At 50.5% G+C, this 15,695-nt stretch overlaps 4 protein-coding genes across 4 annotated transcripts; 1 reads left to right on the top strand and 3 right to left on the bottom strand.

Annotated features, from left to right (window-relative positions):
• Positions 1–491: 491 nt before the first annotated feature.
• Positions 492–3,661, bottom strand: EPUS_03480 (uncharacterized protein; the record flags this gene model as incomplete). The annotated part of the gene is made up of 6 exons (XM_007804837.1): positions 492–819; positions 873–1,074; positions 1,173–2,075; positions 3,028–3,143; positions 3,258–3,390; positions 3,490–3,661. The coding sequence occupies 6 exons, from the start codon at positions 3,659–3,661 to the stop codon at positions 492–494; spliced, it is 1,854 nt and encodes a 617-aa protein (XP_007803028.1).
• A 639-nt stretch (positions 3,662–4,300) lies between these two features.
• Positions 4,301–9,056, bottom strand: EPUS_03479 (uncharacterized protein; the record flags this gene model as incomplete). The annotated part of the gene is made up of 3 exons (XM_007804836.1): positions 4,301–4,378; positions 4,445–8,789; positions 8,839–9,056. 3 exons carry the CDS (start codon positions 9,054–9,056, stop codon positions 4,301–4,303), a joined length of 4,641 nt encoding a protein of 1,546 aa, XP_007803027.1.
• A 343-nt stretch (positions 9,057–9,399) lies between these two features.
• EPUS_03478 (uncharacterized protein) lies at positions 9,400–10,150 on the top strand (the record flags this gene model as incomplete). The annotated part of the gene is made up of 2 exons (XM_007804835.1): positions 9,400–10,063; positions 10,116–10,150. 2 exons carry the CDS (start codon positions 9,400–9,402, stop codon positions 10,148–10,150), a joined length of 699 nt encoding a protein of 232 aa, XP_007803026.1.
• A 1,302-nt stretch (positions 10,151–11,452) lies between these two features.
• On the bottom strand, positions 11,453–13,409 carry EPUS_03477 (uncharacterized protein; the record flags this gene model as incomplete). The annotated part of the gene is made up of 3 exons (XM_007804834.1): positions 11,453–12,073; positions 12,120–12,694; positions 12,752–13,409. The coding sequence occupies 3 exons, from the start codon at positions 13,407–13,409 to the stop codon at positions 11,453–11,455; spliced, it is 1,854 nt and encodes a 617-aa protein (XP_007803025.1).
• Between the last annotated feature and the right edge of the window lie 2,286 nt (positions 13,410–15,695).

The following is a 15,695-nucleotide window of genomic DNA, read 5'->3' as shown; positions in this document are numbered from 1 at the left end:
ATCAATCATGCTTTTGGCGGGAGGTGTTTCATACTGGACATATATACGAAGTAGGCATGTAGGAAAACGGGAATAGGTCAATGCGTTGCATTCTGATTCTGTTGAGATGATCCATCACTCTAACCACCAGCTACGCTTGCACTGGTGGCGCCTCTCTCTCTCTCCCTCTCTCTCTTCTCGATCTGTGCGCAGGGGCGGATCCTAGCTCCAGGGCACAAGTACAACTACAAGTACAACTACAAGATACAGGAGTTAGCCATGGCACAGCCCCAACCGCTCTCGATATGCACGTAGCAAAAGGGGCACAGGGAGACTGGTCTTCTCTCCAAGAGGCAGAGGCAGAGGCAGGGGCAAGGTCCCGTAACTGGCGAGCTACCACTAAATTACTACTCCGGAACTTCAATCCCTGGAGGCATGCATTCATTGTACTGATGCTGATGCTGATGCTGATATATAATGCCGAATTGACCACCTCCTCCCCCCTATACAACTTACACACCTGTCATCTTCAGATCGTCATCGTCTTCATCATCATTATCAGCCGCAAGCTCTATATCCGTTAAGCCTTTTGCTTTTACTTTTGCATCTGCATCTGCATTTGCCTCATTATCTTGACCCCATTCATTTAGGATCAATCTATTTATTGACGTTTTCGGGTTCAAATCAACGCAACCAGCCAGAGCACGCCAGAGCAACCGGGGGCGGGGCTCAAGCCCCCTGATGGGGCTGTCCATGCAAATGCGATGCAGGGCAATGGAACTCGCTTCCTCATTCAATTCCATTCCATTCCATTCCATCCCAGCCATGGCTTTCTCTGTCCTGCCGGAGTCTCACTTGGTCATCTGCCCCGGGTCAGCTCAGGCGGCTGTCACGAGCCGTTAACCCCATTCGTCGTTGGCTGCTGCTGCTGCTGCTGATGCTGCCCATTCCTTGCCCATTTCTCCCTCCTCTCCCTTACCGCTCCCGCGAGCTTCTCCAGCACCTTCTCCGTATCCTCCCAGCCGATACAGGCGTCTGTGATGGAGACGCCGTATTTGAGGCCGGACTTGCCTTCGGGTGGGACTTTTTGATTTCCTGAATTAGGAGGAACGTCAGCACGCACGCACTTACTTTTTGTCCATAAGATTGAAAGAGAGGGGGGGGCAGGGTAGTATAGATAGTATGACACCGACCTTCGTGAATGTTGCTCTCAATCATAACCCCCATGATGCCCTCCTCGCCCGCTCTGATCTGCTCCGCCAACACCGCCGCAACCTTGGGTTGATTCCGATGCTCCTTCTCACTATTCCCGTGACTACAGTCCACCATCAACCTGGCGCTCAGTCCCTTTGCTGCGAGCTTCTCCTTGGCCTCCCGTATTGATTTCGCATCGTAATTCGTCCCTTTACTCCCGCCCCTCAGGATGACGAAACAATCCTCATTGCCCACCGTGCCTACGATGGCCACCACCCCCGGTTTCGTGACCGAGAGGAAATGATGCGGATGCCGCACCGCACCGATCGCATCGATCGCCACGCCCAATGTGCCGTCGGTGCCGTTCTTGAAGCCGACGGGGAAGGACAGCCCGCTGGCCAGTTCGCGATGGAGTTGCGATTCCGTGGTGCGCGCGCCGATGGCGCCGAGGGCGAGACAGTCGGCCAGGAACTGTGGCGAGATGGTATCGAGCATCTCGCTCGCGATCGGCATGCCTCGATCCGTCAGATCGACGAACAGCTGCCGCGCTATTCTCAGTCCCTTGTTGATCTGGAAGCTGTTGTCGATTTCCGGATCGTTGATCAGGCCCTTCCAGCCCACCGTTGTGCGCGGTTTCTCTAGGTAGGCGCGCATGATGATGAGGAGGTCATCTTGGTATTTCTCTTTCAGCTTCAGGAGGCGCGCGCAGTAATCTAGGGCGGCGGCGGGGTCGTGGATGGAGCAGGGCCCGATTATGACAAGGAGACGGTGGAGGGGGTCGTGGTTCTGGACTATGGAGGCAGCCGCGTTACGGGCGGCGAGGACGGTGGATTTGGAGGTTGGGGTTTGGGATATTTCGTGTTGGAGAAGGTCGGGTGCTGTGAGTGGGTTGTAGCCGCGGACTGGAAGATGTCAGTTCTATGCTGGGGGGGATGGAAAGATGGGAGCAGGAAGGCTGCTCACTTCGCCAGTCTTCTGAAAGCTCTTTGTTCCCAACGTTCTTGTTCTCGATGTAGAATGACATGGTGGTCAGGAAAGTAAGAGGAGGCCAACTCGGCCGGAGTAGTGATTATAGCTGTTATAGACGAACTTCAGGGATCAGAAGTAACGGATTGCTTGAGCGGCGTTAGGTATGGTCAGAGCATCCACGAACAAGGGAAGGGGCTGTTGTTCCTTGAAAAAAGGGACAAACATTTACAGATTACAGGGCAGGATTCTTTCCTGGAGCATGGGCAAGACGACATAAATTTAGTTGGGAACGGTATATTCAGAACCATATACGGAGTATTCGGCAACCGTACGGAGTATACTCACCAGGCCGAAAGTCTTGGCAAATACAATCAAAATTTGGCTGTGTACTGGTGCTACATACTGTGTTAAAACTCCGATGATTCAAGAATTTATATTATACATGGTAATAAAAGAGTTATCTAAATTTATGTATCAAGAAGTTTCATTAAAATAATTACCGAGATATTAGTTCGAATATATCGTTGCCGAATATACCATTCTCCATGTACCGTTCCCAACACATTCCGTCTCCTGCTACCTTCAATATCCCCCAAGTCAACCACACAAGACTCTTTCAGTATGGGAACAGGCATTGTCTGATCCTATTATTCTCATTTGCCAAGACTCTACTCGTTTACACCTGATCTTATCTAGACGATCTGCAAGTAATATTACACGACGACGCACCGCGTCAGTCTTTTCCAAACCTCAAAAATCAAACCTTACCTTGCATTCTTCCTTCTCTGAGCTCTGTTCTGCATTACACTCATCCATCCAGTGGGCTGAGCCTGGGAGAAGCAAATGCTGCTTTCTGGCCCGGTCGTCATTGATCAGGATACTTACCCTTGTAGAACTTGGGACCGACGAGCTTCTTGTCCCACGCGGCGGTTTGATTGTTGAGACCGGCAATTTTCTTGCAGAGGTCAGGCGTGAGACGGTGTCCGTCGGGTTTGGACCAACTGTTGGAGAATTTCGAATGGTCAGTAACAAGAGCTACTCGTCAATAAAGTTCTGTATGGATATGGATGGCGAGCCATCTGCGTGGGAGAAGGTGGACAGGGTCCCCGACGAACCTTAAGAGAGAAGCCTCTTCGTTATATCGTTTCTGCAGCTCGTTCCTGTGCGGCGTCATCCTTGCTCGGCGAACTTTTTCATGCCTCTGATAAGCCTTCAAGGCATCCTGTTTATTCTCCACGGCACTGCACGCTGTTTGATCACGTCAATTAAACCCCTGATGGCTCCCAAGTAACGACCAGGAAGAAGAGACCGGTCAAAACCGCCCCCGGTCGAAGAAAAATCACGTACTCATGTTAGGGGACCGCAGTTCTATAGCGGTTTGTTCTGCACGACTCAGCCGATCATCCGCTGCTTTGAGCATGCGTTCCGTGCCTGCCATGGCCTCCTCCTCCCGCCTAGCCTGTTGATTGTACACCTTTTGCGCATTCTTCCTCGTCTCGGGAGTCGAGATGTTGAACATTGCGGATAGGAAAAAGGAAGATGATGATAAGCGATACGGAAGCTCGGGCGAGTGCCTTAGCCCGTCAGTCAAGCGGTCACTAGATATGTGGATGGCGTACAGATGGCGAGTTGAATGGAATGCAGGTTCACTTGATCCATTTACCCATCAAATACCCGCACACACACCAACAACAATACCCAAGTCATGATACTTCGTCCGTCTTGCTAAATGTCTCGCGATTCTAGTGCAACAAGTTGTGCGAATGTTCTTGAAACAGTGGTCATGTGTCTCAAAAGTCTAAAGTGTGTCAAGGAGCTTGGATGGCACATGATCTACCATTCAATTTCATACTCGAACATCTCTTGCGTCAGATGCTGCTTCAGCGAATGGCTCCGGTCGAGGATGTGTCTACGTAAGTGCTTGGGTGGTTACTATGGCGATTGTAATCCGAGCAGTCTCATGAACTACTCCGTCGTGTAAAGATACCATTGTAGGTCTCTCTATTCTATTCTAGCTCTTTTGGTCGGTTAGACGCCAATAGTCTAATGGGTGCCTGTGCCTCATCCTCGCATTCAGTAGCCTAGAGTAAATCGATCGTAGGTCGGTATGCAATGTCCTTGGCTCAATCTAGCATCCGCTCCTCAACATGCGCAAACCCTAACCTTCAGAAGCCAAGGCAGAAGCATCATGGAACAGGTCTATCATGCATCCAGCAGACCAGGCCTGGGTAGGTGACTGCAAAGAAGACATCATTAGCAATTGTAGCCAAGACTACGGGATAGGATTTCGGGCAAGACTTACTGAATCAGCACAATACGACCCATCCTTATTCGTCAGCTCCGTCAAACCCCTCCACGGACTTTCCTTGATAGCTCTCTTGCACCCCTTCAGCCTGCGCTCAATCTGCTGGAATGCCTCAATCTTCTCTTCTGGAGTATTCTTGCGCATGAGATCGAACTTCAGCAGCGCTCGGAGGAAGAACCCGGTCGGCCACAACCACTCTGGACCCTGATGATAATTGCGGCCTTTCGAGGTTGCAAAGTCAGTAGAATCTTCCGAATTGTTGTAATAAGGACGATAATTGGCGTCTGAAGGGTCTAGTGTAGCCATGCCGGTCGGTCCACGGATCACATCATCCACAATCTTGAGGGCACCCAGGCCATACTCTGCTGTAAACAGATCAGGGGCGACAGTCATGGCAATAGGGAAATTGCACCGCAACTGGTAGTCCTCATACTCCTTGCCTGATTTATATAGATCTTTGTAGATGCCACGACGATTGACAACTTGAGGGTTGACGTCGAACTTGGCGTCCTCTTTGGGTTCCGTGGGGATGTAATAGCATTTCTCGAAGCTAGCTTTGATCTTGTCAGCCCAATCCTGGAACGAGACCTCCTGGCCTTGGCTGTTCTTCACGCCCGAATGTGCATATTTCCCTTCTTTATGCAGTGCCGCGACCCAGGAGATAGCGCTGTAGGCAAGGCCTGTGATCTCTACGGCGGCACCATCTCGTGGAGTTCCAGGCACACCTTTGCTGCCGGCTTTCTCACTTTCTCCCATCTTATCCATCCAGGTGCCACAATTCGACTGGCTTCCACCAAAGATGAGACCAGTCTCCCAGTCAACGTGGACATCGATCTGGAAACCTTCCGGCTTCATCTGCATGTCAAGTTCTGGACCAGCATTGTACTCACGGAAGGAAAGACCAGATGCGTGGCGCTGTAGAATTTCTTGAATAACGTCTTCGATCGTCGACTCCTTTGAATATGCTCGAGGGTCGTCGTGAGGAAACCAAGTGTCATCGTACGGCAAAAAGCGACGAGGCACTTTCGTTTTCAGAAGATCCATCCCGTCAGGAACGATCTTGCTGTAATCTTGAATGTTTTGGAGCATGAACCAAGGAGAATCCCGAGAATTGTAACGAGGTAAGGCTCCACTGCTCAAGAGATTGGGGATCATACCATGCTTCAAGACACTCGCGAAAGCCATAATATGCTCCTTTGCTTCATCGTACCTCCCAGTGCATAAAAACAAGCCACGTAACGAGATGAAAACGTCTCGTCCCCAACACCGTGCCCATTCAACGGAAAAATGCGGTAAACCAGCGGCAAGACTAGGCACGATTTTCGTTGGCCATAACGATGCCGACTTGACGTAGCCTGTCTGCTGAACACTGACCATGGCCAATTCTTGCAAAAATTTTTGACCTTGTTGAATGTTGCTTCCGAAAAGTGCAATACCCCGACGCCACGCTGCGTTGAATGCAACTTGTATGATCAAAGCAAAATACCGAGGAAGAAGGAAGCTAGGGATGATCTTCACTGCATCAAAACGCTCTTTTAACCACATAGCCGGCTTGCGAAGTCTGTTGTGACCCTCCTGCTTTGAGATGCTTTCCATTCTACCAACCACGAAGTTAAGAGCCCATTGTCCTGACCGTAGGTGGTTGCAAAGAGGGTGACCAAGTTCATTGTACTTGACGATGTTTTCCAGCACGCTCCACCAGCCTTGAAGACCTGCGTATACTAGCGGTCCATGGTCTGGAATACTGTATACACCGTCTTTGCCAGCGCTTGAATCTCTTTCCTCTGCATCACAGCGATAGAGAACAGAATTCAAGTCTATGAGGTCAAGCTCTCCAAATGCCTCATCAGCACCACTGACGACGAAGTTTCCAAGACCCTCGGAGTGCTCGGCAGATGGAATCCAGGTATCGAACAGGGCAATGGATCCTGGAGGAAAGAATTCGGGAATTGTGATTATAGTGTCATCGCCGTCAGCAACCAATGACACACCTTTGATATCTTTGGTGTGTGCTGGAAGACCAATAAGAAATTGTTTGTTGGCGTCTGCTGCTTCCCTTGCTTCTTTGCCTGCATCGACCTCCAGTGTCCAAGCACCAATCGGTTTGGCTTTCGTGCCTGTCAGGTGCACTGGACTCAACCCACCATTGCCATTTCCGTAGCCTGGAAATGCTGTATGTGCGATCAGGAAATAGCCCTTGCGGGAGTCAGGATGTACCCGGTGTACAGTGATGAGCTCGCCTTCGTGATGGATATGAGTCTCATCATAGCCATCTTTACCCATCATGGTATGGATCTGGTTGAGCAGCTTCTTGACGCCGCCAATACCTCCTTCACCAGCACCCGCAACAACTTTACCCTCAGAGTAAGCGGACGAGTAATGGCGTGTCTCGTGTACTATCTCAACGATATGAGGATAGATTTCATCGTAGCCCATGACGCTACCGGTAGAGCAAGCGCACATGCTGACTAGGGCTGCATTTGGCAGTGCGTCACGAGCATCTCGCTTCTGGGCGGGCATCTCGTTGTCGTGAGTGCAGTCCATGAAGAGTGCGTGCAGGGGGCTTTCGCGAATTCGCTTGACCTCCTCCTTCAACGAAGGATGATTGCCATTTGTAAGACTTGTCTCGGTTGGCACTTTGTTTTCATCGCCAAGGACATTGATTTCGAAACTCCCAATTGGTCTTCCACCATGCTTATGTACGATGCGGCTCAGTTCCTGCGTGCTCCATGCCTGCATGGCTTCACGAATTAGAGCACTCAGACCTAATCGTTTCACAAAAGCGTAGTCGGTCTGCTCGTTTCCGGTGAACAATTCCGCGAAGACCGCAAGATCTGGTCGTACTTTTCGGGCCTCGTCCAAGAAATACTCTGCGACATGTAGGGGAGTGGAGTGGCAGTTGTCAATCCGAAATGCGGCGAAGTACTTAGCCATTAGCCGGACATACTTGCCCATGAATTCCCATAGGTAAGGGTTGTCCTGTGGCCCACTGCCATAGCGTAGCTTCACACAATCACTCCATGGAATCACCTCTCGCCTCAAGTATGGTCGCCAATCCGGGCCGGCGTTATCCTTCAATGCATCAGCAGCCCAAATCCAACCATTGTTCACTAAGGCAAGGGACTTTGGATTATGCCTTTTCGTGGTCTCGTTAAGTGGCAGACGGGAAAAGTAGGATTCGATCAGAGGGTTGGCTTTCGTGACAGGTCCTAGCTTCGGTCCGTTGTCGTCCAGTCGAGTGTACTTCAGACGGCCTTTTACCTGGTCCAGAATTGCTGCTACATCAGCATCATATTCACGATAGAAGGGGAGGTTTAGCTCGTTCAGGATATTGTTGGTGATATTCGTGGCATGTTTGGTATCGCTTCCCTCTTCATAACGGCCAACAAGCGCAGTGAGCAGGGCTGATCCAACAAGAGGGTCCACGGTTCGTGAAAGGCGGCCATCTATCCTGAGACCATTTTTCATGCCTTTGTTCTTGAGAAAGTCCGCTTTCTGATAGAGCGACCATTGCTTGACGGCGTCAACGCCGCCTCCCATCATAGAAGGGTCGAAGCCACCATCTGGCAGCCTCGTTTCTCCTGACATCCAGGCGTCAACTACGTACTTTGAGTTTGATGGTACGTCTACCGCAAAGTACTCCCATAGCTGAATCTTGCTTATAACATGTTCCTTGATCCCGTCAACAACTTTCAATAAGTCGTCAATGTTCTTGAAGTCGGTCGGCAGCCCAAGCGACTCCAGCTCTTCACCATATTGGAGTAGCGCCGTGTCCAGCTCGAGCGCAGACTCTAGCCAAGGTGCAGTCTCCACATTGTAACCAGCCTCGGGATGCTCTTCTAACCACTTGCTATTGTTCGCTGTGTGATTGAGGACGATATCCGTTAAACCCAGTAAATGATGCTTCTCCTCCATACTTCGGATCATGTTCGCAACATCCTGTTCACCGTTGGGGAACATCTCTGAGTCAAAGGACAACTGATCGTAGAGGCTGTAGGGCGAATTGGACTCTCCTCTTGTCTGCAGGGGCGTGAAATGAACCATGTTGTATCCCCTTCCACTGATGCCCCGGAGATGCTTCTCCCATTCCTCCGGGTACTTTCCCATGAATTTAGAGACAACAGAGAAAATTGATAATGCATCAAGGGGCAGAGTATATGAGTTGAGCCTCAGACGGGGTTCAACGTCGACATAGTAGACCTCTGTTCTCATCGGCTCGGGTATTCTAGATGACGAGGTAGTAAGATCTGGAAGTGGCATGTAGGTCGTGTAGAAGGCAAATGCTCCCGCGGACACAATTGGTACGTCTATCTCGAGGGTACGGTTGAAATCTGGATTGAGCCTATACTAGAGTTAGCATCTTAACCTTGTGAACATGGTTCCGCGCCTACTTGAACTCTCTGAACTTGTAACGGTCGAACTCCTGCCCAGCTTCTGGGAAGTTCACCCACAAGCTGCCCTGCCGACATATTGAGCTTGTCCCATCAACGGTAAATCTGAGGGTGTATGGGGTATCGCCTGGAGTAGGTAAATAAAGATAACCGCCTGGTACATCCGGTGCACCATCGTCAGTGAGAGGTAGGAGGTAGACTTGACGAGTTGACTCCATAGTCGTGGACGGCTGTGCAGGGAAAGAATGAGTATACCAAAAGAAAGAATGAAGGTAGGCTCAGGCCTCAAACCGTAAGAATATACGTACAAAGGAGTGTAAAACCAGTTTGACCGGTATGTGTGTATCAGAAGTTCTTCGTTGCAGGTGGGGGCGGCGAATGTGCGACGAATTCGACAAATTTAGAAGGTGATGTTTTCCAATTGCCTTTTCTCAGGAAGCTCCGCCCGCCGAGCTTCTGCGCGATGCCTTGCATGTAGGCAGTGACGGATGTCAACAGCACTTGCTGTCCCCAGAATATCATCTTCGCAATCACGCACATCAACCATATTCTTAATACGGAATGGCAGATACTGTATTGAACGACGCACCAGAGCCGCGCGATGCGGAGCCGGAAGTTGAGAGCACAGAGTCCAAGGCGCCCGAGGAGAGCGCGAAGGGCACAGAGAGCACAGAGGTCAGACCCTCCGAGGTGACAGTCAATGCGACAGTCAATGGTGCCCACTTGCCCCAGCTTGCTACCGCCGCCAATGAGACAGTCCATGAACAACAGACACAATCGCCAGGCGGTGCACGCTCTGGAGAGGTACAATTCGCAGAACTCAATCGCCCGTCTGTCGCCCGCTTGCAAAAAGGTATGGAGTTAGAGCACGAGCTGGTGCCTTCACAGAAAGATTCCGTGAGAGCGCTACGGAAATTTACCACCCTTACGAATGCCGAAATCTTTCGTCGCGTCGGCGTCTCTAATTCTAATGGTTATCGTTACCTGCGAAACGAGCCAGAGAAGGACCCGGAAGATAAGTCGAAGCCAGGTCGCGGAAGGAAAAGGAAGCTTGATGAGACTGTCGTCAAGCAGATCATTCACGATATAGAGAAGCAACCAGCGGGAGAGAAGACAAAATCATGGGAAGACCTATGCAAGGGTGCAGGGGTCGAGGTCACCCCCATTACACTGAAGCGGGCCGTGGAGAATGCAGGATACTACAAGTGTCCAGCTTGTCAAAGAGGTAAGATGTGTATTCTTTCAGGTTTGAGCAATGCTCACAGAGTCACCCGCAGTCTCAAAAATGCACGGTCTGGGCAAGGATTCATGACACATCTATAAATATCTCGAGTATATCGAATTGTCTCATAATGAAAGATGTGCCAGATGGAGAGCTGCCCCACGATGTGATGTCTCACAAAATGGATGGATCATCCCTTTTCAGCAAACAAAAGCCAAACAGCAGAGCGAGTTGCTACAGAGCATAGCATAAAATGCAGCCGGGGAGAGGCCCAGCGTAACCAGGACGGAGTCCCCCACAATGAAAAAAGAGGATTACGTGTTTGAGTGAAGGAGGCCACCACTATGACTGGCTAAATTGACAAGGAACTTCCTTGAGGCCCCGGAGTTCTGGGAGTTGCAACCCTTCCGTCGAGTTTCTTGTGTCGATGGTGCCTGACTGGAGCTCAGGAAGCGGCATTCAGTCCTATTTCCTCGAAGATGAGGCTGCGAAGAGTTCGCTGACAGCCATGTCCACAGTGTGAGGTAATAACTTCAACGGATATATTGTATCATCTTCGAGTAGAGAATATCCCCTTGACAGAGATCGGATTACCTAGACTGCCCCCTTATCTTTCACTGCTCATCTCCCAAATCGCTGAGGCTTGGTTCTTTCCCTTGTGCATCTGAAGCACGCTTTTCATGCTCTTCCTACTCCCTGCTCTCTTGCCTTAGCACGAAAAGAGGTTGTGCGCTGGATGACACCTATCTCCATGTCTCTTGCTCTGACAGCCCACCTTCGCCCTGCCAGGGCGCTCCGCAATCCGAGACAGACTAGACTACTAGATCACCCACAACAGCTAATACTTTGATCAGGCAAGACTAGGTGGCCAGGCTTTTGGGATGCGTGATCGTAGGAATGATGGAGTGGTTGCTCTTGAAAGTGAGGCGTGTTTGTGAGGCGCGAAATGGGCGCAGGTATTGCCGAGAGTGCGCCACATGAACCGCTCTCACCTCACTTTACTTTAACGGAGCTAGGAGATGCAATGCACAGCCACGCACCATCTCAGGTCAGCTGGTGTGTGCGAGTATGAGAAGAGCGGCAAAGAAGTGCGAGTATGGCTAGCGAGATGTTGAGCGAGGCGACCCACTCAAAGAATTTGCGGAAGATGGATGTAAACATATGATTGTAGAAGTAGTACTACAGAATGAAATTGGTTTAAACGGAGGGATGATGTGCTGTGCCTCCAGCCAATGTCTGTGCTTCATTTTCCTTATAGAGTCCCAGATTTGTTACTTGCCAATCTTGCTTCCATGTATCTCCTATCAAGTACTATGTATAAGCGAGCGGCTGTACTCTTTCGGATATCAAGAACTCCATGAGCTGTTCCTTCTCTCTTCAGATATCAACGACTCAATAATGCCGTGTAAACCTTGGATCTAGGGGATAAGAAGCCAAAGGCAACGGCTGATTCTGCGCCGTGTACACCATCTGCGGTGGTCCAGCTGAAGGCGGTGCCACCTGAGGCGTGCTAAACAGGTTGACTAGCTTTCTGCCAGTCAATGGCTCTATCGGCGTCGCATCCCGTGCAATCTTTACCTCGCGGTTCAGGTTCCATGGGTTCCGAAGGCCGCGTGCACGATGGAAAGGGACCTTATCGGTGGAGAGCCATTGGACCTTGAAAGGATGTCCTAAGCTTTGTTGTTGTGGCTCAGCCTCTGAGTCCGTTGTCTCGGTCATGGCTCCTTCGTCTTCCAGATCTTTTGTTGTCTCGGCGGTTTCGTCGGATTCTGCTTCCCAGAAGATGGTCCCTCTTGCAGAATCATCGATAATGTAGCCTTTGGGTGCATGTTCCGTGGCAGGTATAGGGATAGTGACAGAACTGTCTACCGGAGCTGCAGAGGAAGGACTGGGTTGAGGACGCGGCCTTTCGTCAGCATCGACAGAATCATCTATCCCAGACATCATTCTTGCGTAGCCATAGTATTCACCAGACTTGTTCGCTGAAAACACGAGATATACATTCTTGGCTGACTATTGCATGTAAGCCAAGATCTCCTTGAGCGTTTTGAACACGTACGTTATACGCTGCATTTAGAGCGGCTTCATTTTGGGTCTGGGTGGCCCATGATCCATTACACACGCTAGCATCCAGATCTTCAACGGTCAAGCTCTTCAGAACGAAAAACTTTTCTCCCGTTTTTCTGGCAATGGGTTGAATCCTTTCAACATCTTCTGCGGCAGTCTCTCCAGGAGGACGGGTATCAGCAGACCGTGCAGGTTGATCGAGTGTGCTTAGATCTGGGCTGATCCGCGGCCCTGTGGGTGTCCCAGCTGGGGGTGCTGCAGACGGTTTTCGAAGCCTGCAGACAAGCTTGGCCCCTTGAAATCGAGAATCATGGAAGCGCGCTAGTGCTGCTGTGCAAGCTTCTTCGGTCTTGTAATTAATGAATGCACAATTGCTTTTCGAGATCAAGAATACGCTTTGGATATCATTCTTAGCGTCACGAGAGAAATGATCTTTGAGGCTAACGATATCTGTCTGGGCCGGAAGGTTACCACACCACAGTGCGTACCCCGACTGCCTCGGCTTCCGAGGTGGTCCACGCAGAGTCGACGAATAAGCACTGGATACAGAGTTTGGCCTGCTCATGGCTTCTCCCAGTCAGCGATGCACAGCCCCCTTGAGTGACAACGATATGGAAGGCTTACACGTTGGATCACCTTGTGGTAATGCTGACCCAGACAGTCCGGTAGCTACATTGACATGTGTGGTAGGTACTCCTGGAGTATGTGTTGATGTAAGGTAATCCGGTTCTTGTCTGAACATGACGCTAATTGTGTTGTCATATATTTGTCTGGGGTATTGTTGCTGTATAGGATAATATGCTGTACCAGCATGGTCGTAAGCTGCCGGGTGCCCCTGCATCTGTGAAACCTGTGGCGGGTAAGGGTGTCCAAAGCTCTGAGAATGACTGTACGCGGTTGGAGCGCCGGTATAACTTGGGGGGAACCCTGCTGTGTGGAATCCCTGCTGATATGGCTGCCTAGGGTATTGAGGTGCTGGTACTCCTGGACCCGGTGGTGTAGGAAAGACAGTTGTACGTGCATATTCCTGATTTCGTAGCGGAAGTCCTTCGCCACTATTCCCCTGAGATTGTCTAAGTGCAGCGTTGCCCTGATAATTGGCAGAGCCGGCTTCTGGCAAAGCAGCACTCATGTGGCCGAACTGAAAATGGGATTCTTGAAGTTGGGGGCCGGCCTGATCGAATCTGTGACTCTGCGCAACACGTTGAGGTTGGGGATGAGGTTGCGCTGCACTATTTGCGTGACGTTCTGGGGCTAATGCTTCAGCATTAGTCCTGTCCATGAGATGAAAGTAGTTCTCATACCTTCTCCCTCCCTTTCTGCTCCTTCCCCTTTCCTCACCAGACGACTGGCCATGCAAAGTCGTTCGCTCTTCTGTCTCGAAGAGGGAGAAGGTCTTGTGTCTTGTATCCAGGATGGCTGAGGCAAACAGCGCGAAATACTATCTCTGATGCTGAGTAGGAGGGTAGTGACTCCCCAAGCGAGCAGGTTTCTTTTGGAACGTTCACTTCATACAGAGGCACCATGCAAAGGGTTGGACCTAAAGTACGTTATGTCAATACAGTCAACAAAGTAGTGGACGCAAAGAGATCCGGCACTCTAAAGCAGTTATGCACAAGGTCTTAACAGAATGCAAGACTTCATGCTGGAGCGCGAGGATATTCCATATTGCGAAAGCAACCACTGACTCCTTCTCGCTGGGCCAGGTACTCAATATTAATTCTTATGCGTAGACGCCATCAGGCTGGCAGGGTATCACTCGCCAAGGGGCTTTCGTGTACGCCACATTCTCTGCAACACTGCTCGTGTGGATAAAGGTCAGACATTTCAAGACCTCATCGAGCTGAACGAGATCTCGTGTTGGTCTAGCGTGATCATCACCAGCTTGTGACAATTAGACACCTCACAGCAGCTTAATCGAACAAACCTAATCGACGAGTATCAGAGTGAGGCTAGCCAGACCGGCCGCGGTCCGGAGGTGACCAGAAAAAGGTGGAGGTGAAGTGATTGGACCAGCTCTGACGAGTTTCCGGGGTAGGGACGCTCAAGGCAAGACAGCACAAACGTCGATGCAACCTTTAAGGCTTCAACCTGATAAGTGCAAATCGCAAATATCGACATTGAACGACAAGCACTGGTAAGGGAAAATCCCAATTGGACTCAATGACAACGCTAAAAACTCCTCAGTGTCAAAGGGAAACCGGACGGACAAAGCTTGCGCCAACCGGGAAGTCTGTGTACGGCATTACCTGAGTCATGGTGGTATGTAGTACACCCGCAATGATCGACATCACCCTGCAGCTTATGCCAGAGACAAAAAAGCCTATAGCCCCCTGGATACTTTCAATCGATTGTAACGTCGCGGAGTTAAGCACGTTAGCTCGAGGTGGATCAATCAGCTAATCAAGCGAGGTTGCATATCTAAGACGGAAAACACGTCTAGATCTTTCGGCTTGGAATGTACTGCTATGGAGAACTTTGGTATAGAAGGAAGCCAATATGGGCACGACAAATTAGAGCTATACGTCAGCCAGAGAAGCTTGCGACTATTCAAGTAGGTTGACTCAGATCTCAGTCTTGACAAGCTAAAGTGCGCAGTGGCCACGACAGAGAGCCCAATAAGGATGTGATCCTAGGCGAGAATCAAGATTGTGGAGGGCACAGGATCAAGGGCCGTCCGTCCAATATAGGTCAGAAGGCGATGTAAAATGCTCAAATCAACGAAAACCGGAGTCTTCATGCGTCGGCCCTATTGCAGCTCGGGCCATCCGGTGGCAAGGCTACTCGAAGGTATGTTTCAAGTGCGAATGCCAATGCACATAGTCACAACGACGGCGAACCCAGCAAGGCTGAACAGTGTGCATTGACCAGAAGGGATATGGAGTATTCACGATTGCGTAGGGTGGCAAGGAAACATACGTTCTAGAACGAGCTTCCCCATAATTGATAGCTCGTGTGAGCAAGATGCGCCATGAGTTCCTTGTGAGTGGACACTGAACGCGTAGTGGCAGTGATGGATTCCCTAGATTGGCACGCTATCAGCGGAAGCTGACAAGCGTGCTTTAGAGCCCCGATGGCGTGAATAATGTCATCGTCATCTGGGATGCCGTCCATCCATTCGTCGTCTGGTAGGGTATTGGACTGCCTCTTAAGGCGAGCTTTATGGCAAACCGGCAAGGTCGGCTAAGGCATAGATCTTCCCCTTAGTGCCCGGCTTTCCGTCTATGCGCGCAGGAGAATCGACAAAAAGGGATTGTCGAACCGTAAAGCGTTATTTGCAGGACGTGCAGGAGGTAGGTCAGCCATCTTAGTAGCTCAGTGTTTGGCTCTCCTTGGCGGAGTTAGGGCCACACGTTCAGCTCATGAGGTGATGATATTGAAGGCATATCTGGCTGCCGTTCTCGGCAACTGACTAGACGTGCGGTACCGGAGCAGCTGACATGAGTTTATTGATGTAGAGGGCGTTGACTGCAAGTCGCCCATTCCAAATCTTCCCCTCGAGCCATTCCTGAAGGACTCAAGGTATGATGAGTTAGTTCCCACCCCATTGATTTGTTGGATTGAGCCA

The sequence above is a fragment of the Endocarpon pusillum genome (genome assembly GCF_000464535.1).
Source record: "Endocarpon pusillum Z07020 unplaced genomic scaffold scaffold3643, whole genome shotgun sequence".
Classification (NCBI taxonomy): Eukaryota; Fungi; Ascomycota; class Eurotiomycetes; order Verrucariales; family Verrucariaceae; genus Endocarpon; species Endocarpon pusillum.
This window is presented reverse-complemented; position numbering and strand designations above follow the sequence as displayed.